Source organism: Engystomops pustulosus, chromosome 4 (genome assembly GCF_040894005.1).
Source record: "Engystomops pustulosus chromosome 4, aEngPut4.maternal, whole genome shotgun sequence".
NCBI classification, from domain to species: Eukaryota; Metazoa; Chordata; class Amphibia; order Anura; family Leptodactylidae; genus Engystomops; species Engystomops pustulosus.
This window is the reverse complement of record NC_092414.1, coordinates 121,603,654-121,616,457: the sequence shown is the minus strand read 5'-3', so window position 1 is coordinate 121,616,457 and position 12,804 is coordinate 121,603,654. Positions and strand designations below refer to the sequence as shown.

Here is a 12,804-nt window from a genome sequence, read left to right as displayed (position 1 = left end):
CCTCTTTCACTCTTATCACCTTTTCCCATTTTGTCGCTGATGTCAAAGATATTTGGTTTACTTGGTTGTGGATAATAAATTTTAAAGTCACTTTTAGACATGCATTATACTTTTATATCAAATAGCATTTTAAATGAGCTTTAAGCAAATTTCAGCAAATAATTGATATTGTTTGTTTGCATTTAATAGTTATTCATTTTTCCTTTATGAATTCTGTGTCAATTCCTCACGGTTTTCTAGATATTTACTTGATGTCTTTCAACAGGAAGCTTAAATGTTTACTTCCTGTGGATAAATAGCGGTACATGGTCATGTGATGTAACAGGTGCACAGCTCATTATATCACAGAGGGTAATCAGAGTTGTGTGTCATAATGTGCATTGCACCTGTGTGACATCACATGACCATGCACTTGTGTTTACCACAGGAAGTAAACATTGAAGCTTCCTGTTGAATGATATCAAGCAGAGATATACAAAATTGTGAGGAATTTACATGGAAAGTATATAGGAAAATTGTATAACTTTTCATATATATAACAAATAACAATATCAGTTATTTGCTGAACTTTTCTTAAAGTGAACAACCTCTTTAAGGATATAGGATGTTGTTGGTTTTGCCATTGATATCCAGTCCAGGACATATCCTCATTATCATATAACACTTGTGTGAAATAAACCAGGAAAATATATTATTCATTATATGTACAGTAAATTCTCAGAAATAGAACATTACTAACTTAGCAGGTCTGTGCACATTTCTGAATCTGCTTAAAACACATATCATTTATAATTGGAGGAGAACTAGAACCTTGCACCACATTTTTCAGTGGTTTTAGATTTTTCTTCATGTACATAAAAGGAGTTATGAGCTTGGTGACAGTTTTTGGCCTAAGTTACATCAAAAGTGTGCCTAAAAAGGTCATAATGTAAGCCAGCTAAACAGTATAAAGTTAGACTACCCAGATTTATCATTCATTATTAGAGACTTTTATTAATCTGGTGCATTATAAGATTGTCAAATTAGGTCTGTTTTTTATGTTACATATATCAATGAAAATATGTTCCTGATGTTAAATAACTGTCCACTAGGTGCACTTTCCACTACCACAAAATGTAGTGCAGGATTTTCTAGTGTTTCTAATTTGCAGGAGGGAGTTGGTGTTTGTAACATGCAATGATAGGTGCACATATGTGTCTAATATAATAGGCTATTAGAGTGTAAATAATGTTTGCCGAGATTTTAAACACAGCTGCCCAGCCTGACCTTACGTTCTGCTTGGTACATTAATTGTGAGCAGCTGCCGTAACATAAACACTTTGACACTAGGAGAACTTCACAAGTTTATTCACCAGTTTAATAGAACTAATCATGTGATAATTCCTGATAAAACACTGTTCTTTTTATGATAAGCATGTATTAATTATTAATGCCAAGCTTAGAGGACTGAATGTAGCTTAGGTAAAGAATAACAGTAGCTCTTAAGAGATAAAAATGTCCTTCATAGAAAATAATGGATGGGCAATGAGGGATGTAGAGGTTGCAGTCGCTACCGGGCCCATTTGCCTTTTGGCCCCACAGGACGCCCTTCATCATATGCTGTACAACTAGATGGTGTCAGCAGGTGTAACCCTACAAAATAATAGGCACTGCTAGCTAGCTGCCCTAGAGAGCTTTACCATCACTCCTTATTGTATTCCTGGTCAAAACATTTATGGACTAACTTTACAAACAAATTGGAAGCCATTATTTTAAACTACTGATGAATGAATAAATGGTATCTTGAAATTCCCTGAATTTCTCAGAGTTGCATGTTTTAAACCACTGTATATGAATGTTAAGGGAATATGTATGTATCTGTATTATGATAAGAAGGATGTAACATTTTATTGAATGATGTTGAAAATTAAAATATTCCGTGCCATGTAAAACAAGTAATATTTATGTCTGATGTCACCACAAAACTGCTATCTTTATTTAAGCTAAACTAAAGCTCTGTCATGAAAATCATTTCTCTTTTTGACAGGAATATTTAGATGTCCTTGGAAGACCAATGGTTTTGGCAAGGGAAAAGGCAAAACAAGTTCAGTGGACAAATGTTTATTTGGACGCCTTGGTAAGAACAAAATGTATTGAGAAAATGTATAGAAATAGGTTTAACATAAAGTTTACAATACAATAACACACATGTGACCTAGATGATAGTGGGTTGCTAATTTTCAATCAATCTGGGAAATGTCATGTTATATGCAGTTTTAGACATTAGAATGATATAGAAGTGCTTTGTTTTATCAAACTTCTTACACAGTTTACAATAGGTGAATGGGAACAATGTCATATGACATATCGATAGACATACCATGGTATTGGAGTGCCCCCTTTTTTGCAGCTAATTATTAGGTTACTGTAGATTTTGGGCCTAGTGGAGTCATTTGGCACTCAAAACCCAGTACAACTCTGCTAAGTTACTCTTACTGTATTTTAGTGCCTTGCATTAAAAGATGAATAAACCCCATTAGCATTGACATAGACCAACATAAAGTGTCATTCTTGTGCACCAACCTAATTCATGGGCAGTATGTATTCTAATAAATATATATATTTCTTCTATTGGATGACAAAATTTACCTGCGTGAAGATAAATTCCCATGAATGTATTTACATTGTCCTTTGTCAATTGATACAACCACCCCCACATTCTGGCCACTCACTATTGAGGCTCACTCCCACAGTGTTCATTACCATGGGATGGATGTGGGAAATGCAGTAATTCACAGACATTTCATTTGCAATAACTATTTGTTCCTTTAGTGGAATCACTTCCAACAGTGTTAGCTGTCCTTCATCTCTAATGGACCATATGAGTACATTCATAGGAAATTATCTTCCCACAGGAACATTTTTTTTTAAATTCCACCAATTGAAGAAATGTGTGTATATATCAGATAAATTAAATTATATATGAATGCCCAGATTAGAAGACCCCTTAAATTGGAAACCTAATCTGAAGAAGTGAACATGGCCTTACCGGATCCCTGTTAGCTTTACATCTGGTGAATATGTACATGTGTGTAAAGTTATCAACCACAGGTAAAGGTAAAAAGGCAGGGTAATGTAAAGATGGGGATATATCTTTTTAGAAATGTGCATGTGGAATTTGGAAACAGGCAAAATAATACAATCATTATAACCAGAAAAGAGTTCTCTCCTCTCTCTTGTCCTATCGAAATGGAGGTTTATATAAGGACACATCATGCTGCAACAAAAGGAGAGTTGACAGGGAGTAATGATAGTTAACACATAATGTCACTGAAACAATCAATCATACCACAAATGTCCATAAAACAAGATAAAACATTAGCTAGACAGGACCACCAATGCTATCTTAAGGATAAGATATTGGGGTTAATTTATCATTTACATTATCTTTGAATTGAGTTTAGTTAGAGGCAATGACCCACATTTGTCAGTGTATTTGTGTTTTTTTTAGTTTTTTGGTGTATTTTTACAGCAATGTATTGTAGGATACAATATTAACCAGTTTTAACAGATATCGTAGTCATTTATGACATGGAAAAGAGGAGAAAAAACAGCTGACTACAAGGTTAGGATTCAGACATATTTATGAATTGTTCATTCTTAATATTGTACTGTGATCTCATTCCAGTAGCTGAGGACATGAGAATTGAACAAAAAACCTCTCTAGACAAATTATTGTCATCTTATGACATTTTGATAAATTTGTCTTATCTCATAACAGCAATCTTGCCTACAACAAACTGAATTAAAAAATATTGCACACAATAAATCCTTGCCAATGTTGCATGATGGTCATAAATGTGCTGCTCCTTGTCAGGAGATGTTTCTTCAACCCCCTCCCTTAACCAAAGTGAGATTGTACAATAGACTTTTGACATTGTAAGAAGTCACTATTCAGAAATTTGTCTATATCATTGAGAAACAGCAAGTAACACTTACTGTTGCTTCACTTTTACAATCTGCCATGCACAATGCTAATTTGCAGCACAGTTGGTAGTACATGCTATTAACATGGTGCCACGTAGAGGCAACTAGTGGTAATTCAAATTCACTTACTTCCACATGGATGAATCGTAAATAGGCATAACGTTGCCTACATGTGTTTTATTCACCACCCTAACAGATGTTATACTGGAAAAAGACAGTAATGCTAATTCATTCATTACCATTGTCTGCTGACTAGTCTGTGCTCCCCGTCTACTGGGCTTGGGCCAAATAGCTGCTGCTTTGGAATTGTCTTAGGACACCACCGTTACAATCTAAGTCATGCCACAAGATTTAAAAGTAAAACAATGATTAATATGGAGCTTTTTTATATCAATTACCATTTACTAACATTACTACCACATAAGTAAAGGCTTCATATGTATCAAATTACAATCATCTTTTGACTGGTCAGTCTGACCTCCTCAGTACAGAGCAGGGGTCTTATAAATTATGTAAGCTGCACACTTTGCTTCACTTTTAATGGGCAGCTTTAGACTACTGATAACGAGAGGAAACTCATGATGATTGCAGTCTGAAATACTACACAATTGTTTATGACCCTCGATGAAATACGGCCACCTTTGACATTCTTCATGCTTCTTTGTCACAACAGACTGATTCCAGAGCTCCAGAGTGCCAGCATATGTCTTCTTCCTATAAAACTCTATTGACCATTGTTTCCTAGTTTAGATCCAAAGTATGAATTAAAGGGGTTTCACCATGAAACAAGTTAGGCACTATCTCCAGGATGGGACCTAACTTGCTGATCAGTGGGGGTCTCAGTGATAGGACCCCCACCGATCACAAGAACTGGGGTCCAATGTACCCCCGTCACCCCACTTGTCACACCCCTGGGGGGTCCTCTCGCTGAGATACTGTAATGTTCAATCTTTTATTCTCAATTTGTAAATCTGTGCCCCCAAATCATGTGCTCATGCATGTAATAGTTAGCCATTGTCGAAAAGAAGCTCCATGTTTTTTTGTTGCATAGGAGTAAGAGTGCAGATAGGTTTTTTAACAGAAATTAATTCATATATTTATTGATATATCAATAAATCAATACCTTCGATGAATTGACCATCTTCCATCTTTAGTAAAATTTTATACAGGCAGTCCCCGGGTTACATACAAGATAGGGTCTGTAGGTTTGTTCTTAAGTTGAGTTTGTATGTAAGTCGGAACTGTATATTTTAGCATTGTAATCACAGCCAGAACTTTTTTGGTCTCTGTGACAATTGGATTTTAAAAATGTTGGGTTGTCATAAGAATCAATATTAACACTAAAGCTTCATTACAGACACATGTGATAACTGTTTCATCTGTTTATTGTAGCCTAGGACTAAAGTACAATAAATTACCAATATCCAGAGGTCCGTTTGTAACTATGGGTCGTATGTAAGTCGAGTGTTCTTAAGTAGGGGACCGCCTGTATATCCTTGTCAATGCCTTATACTACCCCTTTAAAGAGCAGGATTAGAGATAGGTCCCATCGCAGTGATTTAGGTTTTTCTTGTGATTGATACTTAATATATAATAGTATTAAAAAAATATATACAAAGAGTGATTTAAAACATAACCTTTACTTGGGTATTAAAATGGATACTGTTAAGGAGGTCGCACTGGTTTCGGACGCCATCTTGACTACTGTCCGCCATCTTAGATACAGCGGCCACCTTGGGGGGGGGGGTATGCTTCCCTCTAAGAAGCTATAGAGTTAAATGTTTTAATTCAGCTATTTTTTTCATTTAAACTGTTGTTTGCCTTTTCACAATATCCTTGGCATTTCTTACTGTCCTTCGGGCCTCTGTATTCTTGTTATTTATTTTGGTTATGAAGAAGCTTCTAGGAGCCATTGTGTAGATAAGCATGGCTGTAAACAAGGCCTAGTCATTTTTCCCAGAATGTGCTGGTACAAAAACATAATGGCCAATAGAATCTAAGTGCCTTATCAACACCCCAAATGCTGATTTCTATAGCTGTATCTGTTTGAAATAAACAGTGTGATTTGAGTGCATCAGAAGACCGACTGTGTCTTGCATTTACTCTGTCAGCTCGCTGCCGGCAGCCATCTCATCCTCCCTCAAAGGGTTAATTAGGACTCACCTTACAAAAGACAAGAGGGCTGTTGGGGCCCTGCATAAAAATCCCTAACAGATACAATACAATTTAGAACACTGTTGCTTACAAGCAAAAAAAAAAAATAAAGGAAAAAATATGCATGTAGATGCCTGGTGTCCTCCACTCGCTATACAAATCTAAGAATAATACTGAATAGGACCTAACCGGGGGCTCACCTTTATGTGGTAAACAGCATATAGTACAAGATTCACCATTCCTTATTCATGAGGATGCTTGTCCGTTGTAGTTGTCAACAGAGGGGAATGTGTCATTAAAACATTTAGATGATCAAAGACACTTTACATCCATATGGAGTGTATGAGACGGATAGTAAGTGCAAAGACAGGGTATATAAGACTTTTGGTGTCAGCGGACCCATGATGGACCCACTGGCTATCAGATGTGTACGGGGTTGTGATGTATTCACCCCCACAGTGGACGGAACTACCGGACCACTAACCCCTGCACTTATAGGTAGGTTTGTGATGTGCTTGGGGTAGGTGTGCTTAATGACATCTTCACTCCTGTAAGTTTTCAGTTAGACATGGGTAAGTCCAGATTTGCCAGGCCTGTAACATTAGTTAAAGGGGTTGTCCACTCTGAGCAAATAAGTGATGTGGTTTGATTAATGAAAAATTATACAATCTTCCAATAGCATAAATACCAAAATAAATATTAAATATAGAATCTTCCAATAGCATAAATACCAAAATAAATATTAGATATATAACGCTTCTATATTTACTTCCCTAGGATAGAAACATGTCCATGGTCATGTGATGTCACACAAGTGCACGAGCCATTCGTATCACAGAGAGTAATGGTGATACTAAAGGGTTGTGCACCTGTGTGACATCACATGACCATGGACAGATTTCTACCCACAATAAAATCAACATAAAAAGCTTTGTACAGCAAGTAGAGATCTCGAAATCAATGTGGTATTGATACAGAAAGTATATTGGAAAATTGTATAACTTTTCCTTATCAAACCATATTAAATATTTCCTGAAAGGGAACAACCCCTTTAAGATTAACTAGTGTTCTTTAGCTGGTTCTGCCAGTATTTCTGACAGTATTGTTTCTTATCATTTACTTGTGTCTGCAGTGTAAACATCTTCAGGAAATCCGAACATTCAGAAACTGATACTTCAGTCCATGCTAGCTACACTTACTGTCATACAGCAACTGGGTCTCCTCAGAGTTACAGTAAAGTTTCTCAGCATCTTTGGTGTATCTGACAAGATACAGGACAGAAAATAGCTACTTAATGGATTTATTTGTTATATCTCTCTTTACTCCACTGACCGGTAGTTCATTGGCCAGACCTCATAACAGTCTTGTGATTTTACTGGAAACCTTGAGGACATTGTTAGACTTTATTTGTACTATAAAAATTAATGGGGTTAATTGAATGTGCAGTAAAATACTATTATGTTTAATGTCTATAAGAGAATATAAATATATATGTGTTTGTGTGTGTTTGTTAAGTGGTTATTTTGGGGTTATTATGTGTAAGCTCCATACATACAGGACATTATTGAAGCACATGGAATCCGAGCACATGGCTCTGTGCTGTATATTGTGATGAATTATGACTTAAATGAAGCCCAGTTCACACAGAATTATTTTTCATAATGGTTTGTTCAATGGTCCAGTGTTTGCTGCCCATGTATCATCAGCCGATGACAGTAGAAGGGCCACATAGGGCTGTTGAAACCATGTCCACCCATAAATGGGGATGTGTGCTTGAGTTGTGGGCATGGACAGTGAATGTGAGGCAAGGTTAGGGAATAGGAAACAACTGACTAAAAAGATGGTATTTTAAGGCACATTTGAAATTATGCATCAATATAAATCTTTCCATGATACCAGGTTTCTTATTATGTTAGTCACATTTTTTGCCTACAGAAACTGACCTAAATACTGGTGTGTATAAGCTTACATGTGTGTAAGATGTATAGCTCTAATGTTATTTATTGTTATACTGGGGTTGTATAAACATACAACCCTTTCCTGATAGTTGACCAGTGCTATATACTGTATACTAGTATACACTATACTTTTTTTCATTGATGACAGATGTTTATGCTCATTTATTATGAATGTAGGCATATTTCAACAATTTCTTGCATATTTTAATAAAGAGTCTGCATACTTTCCACATAATGACTAAAACACCTTTATACCTAAAATAAAAATCGTAGTACATACGATACACTCTTTTGTAAATACACTCTTTTGTCTTGGTGACATCCGTTCTCTTGTTTTTTAAATATCTTAAGGTCTATGACAGTACTTTACCTCTCATCAATGTTTAACACCAAAATACCATCTAAGGTTCCTCACCATCTAAGGCTCCCAAACGTGTGCAACACCCTAGCTGGGACCTGGATGTAGCATATGTTCGACTGGATATATATGAGAGGTGGTGGGGGTGAGAGCTGCTTTTTTATGATGATGGCACAGTAGGGTAACACATATCTGTGCTCACTGTACTGTGCCGCGCACAATGCACTCCTATGGCAGCTGTGTGATAGCTGCCATTCCTATAACTAGCATACAGCTCCATTCCTACAGCTAGCATTTGGCGCCACATACGGTTGTGTGTAGGAGTATAACTGTAAATTCCTCTGAAAAAGGCAACACCATTTTTTTTCATATCTAAATTTCTAATATTTACTAGCCAAAACAATGAAAATGTAATGGGTTTATTACAAAACTTCAGACTAAGTCTATAAAGTCTCCATCAATAATGAATTAGCAGAAAGTCAACATATTCATATTAGTATTGAGGGCTGCGGAATTTGATAACACTATATTAATAAAGATTATTATTATTAATATTATATTGGTGTGCTGTAAAATTTGTATGATGAAATAATCCTATTTTTTATTTTATTTGCAATTTGCAGGAGTTAGGCCTTGTTATCACTGGTACATTACCTGTGTTCAATCTGACTGGGGACAGAAAAGAAAATAAAGTAAGTTCTACAAATCAGTGTCATGTTGTTTCAGGTCACTGCTTTGTTAGCATAAGTATTAACCTAAGGTACTAAATGCTATAACACCAATTACCACCTGTTATAATAAAATCTTCACACTATTTAGCATGCAATTTTCCAATTATAAAACTTTGCGTTTAAACAACTAGTCCACACAATAGTCTGAGGGGAAATAGGCCAGTGACAGCTTTACTATAACATGATTCATCTCCTTACATTACTACTGATGGCTGAAATTTATATTTTGTACTAAACTAATCTACCTGAAATTGTGATTCTAATTTCCTGTATGGATTATCCATAGCCGTGAACATGTAGGATTTCTGACACAGTTAAGGTTTGCTTTCTTTAAGACTTGCCAATATTATTGCACTCTAGGGAAGTGTAATTTATAACAATAAGTATTTAATCTTATTGGGAGACAGATTTTGTTTTATTATACCCATGTTATATTTATAGCTTTGAGAACATATTTGTAATAACTACATTGTGAGTAGTGGAGCTGCTGACTAGATGAAATGTTTGCTACCTAAAAGGTTCATAAAACAACCTTCATGTAATCATTATGGGGTCACTTGCATGAGGTCATGATAAAACTTTATAGGAAAGGTGCAGAATAGATTAAGAATAATATATATCTCACATTTCCTCATAAGACTACCATTTGAACATTTGCTTTCTAAATCCTGGTCTCTCTAAACAACCTGTAAATGAGAAATCAGCCAATAACTTTCCTCTTTAGTAATTTGTATTTTTCCAAATGGGGATAACCAGGTTGTAGAGAGCAGTGGAGGACCCCAGAAGCGTTGAAACCCAACAGGGGTCTGGGATCTGTGAGATGATCAATGTTTTTATTTCTCATTATGCCCATTTAATAAAAGAACATATACCACCAGGCAACCCCTTTGAGGGTTAAACTTTTACATCCATTTGGTAAAGTTTAGTATACCTCCAGCTATTATATTCTGCATATGGTAATGACATCATTTCTGAAGACTGGACCTAATGCACCTAATGCACTGCCCATTATGCCAAAGTGGTTTGTGTAAAAGGTTTTATTTTAACTCTGTACTTTCAGTTAGACTGGACATGTTATTCTTGTGATACAGCAAAAATCCTGGAGCTATTCGGTTTCTATGTTATGACTTTTAAGCATTTGTTACTAGTTTGTGCAAATAAAATAGATATTCCCTTCAAAGGGGGTGTTAGGACTGCACATAAAATTAAAATATCAACATAGCATTTTCAGGTAAAAATTATTGATAAAAGATGTACATAGAATAACTCCTCAGTATCAGATTTGTTGGACCAACACCCAGAACCTCGACCAAGCAAGTGTTCACAGCACCTAATAAACAGAGATTGAAGCAGGAAGCAGACAGCTCTGTACTCTGTAGTGGTGAGGCAAGTGTACTGCAGATCAGCTTCCATTCATTTGAATGGGAGCTAAGTTATACGGACATGACTCTTCCACTACTAAGAGAACAGATTTGTTTCCTGTTCATTCTCTGTTTATCAAAAGATGAACAAAAAATGTTCATAGAAATGGTCAGCATTAAAATATATATTGGTTATGCTATATAAAGTCATCTGTTTCCAGCTCACTCCTCCTGCTTTATAAAAATAAACCGGTGAGGATATAAACATTAAATGTTGTCCTTTAGACAGGGAGGTTCAGGCATCTCCATCGTGGCACGCTATATTTCTGTACCGTAATCTGAACTCTAGCATGTGAAACCTCCTTGTTGATTTCTGGTGGTTATTGATGGTGCTTTTAACTGCCCACAGTATAAATCTTAGAATCATTATTAAAGCATTTGTTTTATTAGACTTCTAATCTCAGAAGGGAAAATCACTCTGGGCTTTCTGACAAAAGTCCATGTAATATAAACTTGGCCACACACATTAGATATTCTTTATTGGTTTCTTGGGACCAAAAGAAAACTCTTATGTTTAATTGAAGTCTGGGGGAAAATACAATCAATAAGCCTTATTTATGTAGGAAGTATATTAACGTTCCATGCGCTCAGCTACTTACATCATTATTATGATTTATTATAAACTTTTGGAATTATGTAACATTTTTAGATACTCTGATGCATTATCATTTTATTTCCTGTACTATTCTATAATAATTTTTATATTGTTATCTAAATTATTATGTTGCTTTTTTTCCCCTTTTTTGTGTTTTTAGAACCAATTAATACTAGGTGTTATGGGTGTAGATGTTTCTTTGAAAGACATTAAAAGGCTTACTCCAAGATTTACAGTAAGTTTATTATATATCCTGCCCATGTATTGCATATCTTATTTATTCTGTCAAATTCTCAGGTCAGGAATTACATTTTTATTTGTCACTAATTCTGGTATATTTGACAGTTTACATTTATCCAGTGTTATGTCTGCCATTTTATGTGCCTTTTGTGTCTAGTCTTTTTAAAAGAAACATACTGGGGGATATTTATCATACGCTGGCGCTCGCATACGCAAATTCGCAGCCCGATACATGAAGAGGCTTCTGCCTCTTGATGTATCGGGCTGCCAGTTGCGCCAGGGCCTGGCGTAGAAAAAAAACGCAACCGGCGACTTTTCACGTATGAAAAGTCGCCGGCAGCAGCGAGTGCGCAGGCGCGGGGACAGTAACGCCCCGTGCCGGCCCACTCCAGTCCGGCCGCGCCCCCCGCTCGGCCGGCCGCGCCCCCCGCTCGGCCGGCTGCGCCCCCCCCCTTCACGCCCCACTGGCGTGAAGGTGGCGGATTGTGAAAAATAATCGCAAAAGCTAGCAATAAGCTAGCATTTGCGATTATTTCAGGGCCTCTGCGCCACTGGCGGTGCGCAGAGGTCCTGATAAATATCCCCCACTGTGCACAAAACTTGCAACAAATTCACCATTGCTGTTTCAATTGATCTTTTGCTTTGTGCCAGATTTATTATTTGCACCTTTCCATTTGGGCATACAATAAGTCGCAAAACCATGCCAGTGGCCTGCTAGCAACAAGACGCCACATTCCAAATTAAAGACCAATTAGACCAACATGTATCATGCAAGATAGGATAATATCAAAACTGGCGTAAGACCAACAACAGAGAGAACAATAAACCCATAAACCCTGCACATTGGGGGGGATTTACTAATTGTGGCGCAAGCACGTCTGTTGGCATCGGAGATCAGTCTTTGCAAAGCACAACCCGATGTATTTAAGTGGGGCAAGGCTGTTAGTAATTAATGAGTAGACGGAACTGATCAGTCGGGCACCTAAAAATGCCGACAAAATACACATAAATGTGGAGGATAATGTGGAAATGTTAGGCCACGCCCACTTGCACCAAAAAAAGTCGGAGGTGTCGGGATAGTCGGAAACATCTGTTCTTTCTGGCGCAAACTCATCATAAATGATCTGCAACAGTTCTGCGCCAAAACAACATTAAAATCCCTGCATTTTTTTGGCGCAGATGCGATAATACATGTGCCCCATCATTACAATTTGTCTTTGATTTGTTCGTCTATGTTTAATTTCATTTGTGCTTTATCTGAATTTATCAAGTCAGTCTATGTATGTTGTTTTATTAGTTAGTTATTTAATTCGGTATTAGTTATTGTTTTTTTTTTCTCTCATAGTATTGTTTTTTGTGTTTTTGTCTCAGAATGTTTTTT

The 12,804-nt window shown here is 36.5% G+C and overlaps 1 protein-coding gene across 14 annotated transcripts in view; it reads left to right on the top strand.

Annotated features, from left to right (window-relative positions):
- CACNA2D1 (calcium voltage-gated channel auxiliary subunit alpha2delta 1) overlaps positions 1–12,804 on the top strand; it is a 472,576-nt gene that overhangs the window by 396,790 nt on the left and 62,982 nt on the right. For all 14 annotated transcript variants that reach the window (XM_072147264.1, XM_072147265.1, XM_072147262.1 and 11 more), the window contains 3 exons: positions 2,027–2,116; positions 9,060–9,128; positions 11,344–11,418. In XM_072147264.1, the coding sequence (XP_072003365.1) occupies positions 2,027–2,116; positions 9,060–9,128; positions 11,344–11,418 (234 nt within the window). The remainder of the gene's footprint in view (positions 1–2,026; positions 2,117–9,059; positions 9,129–11,343; positions 11,419–12,804) is intronic.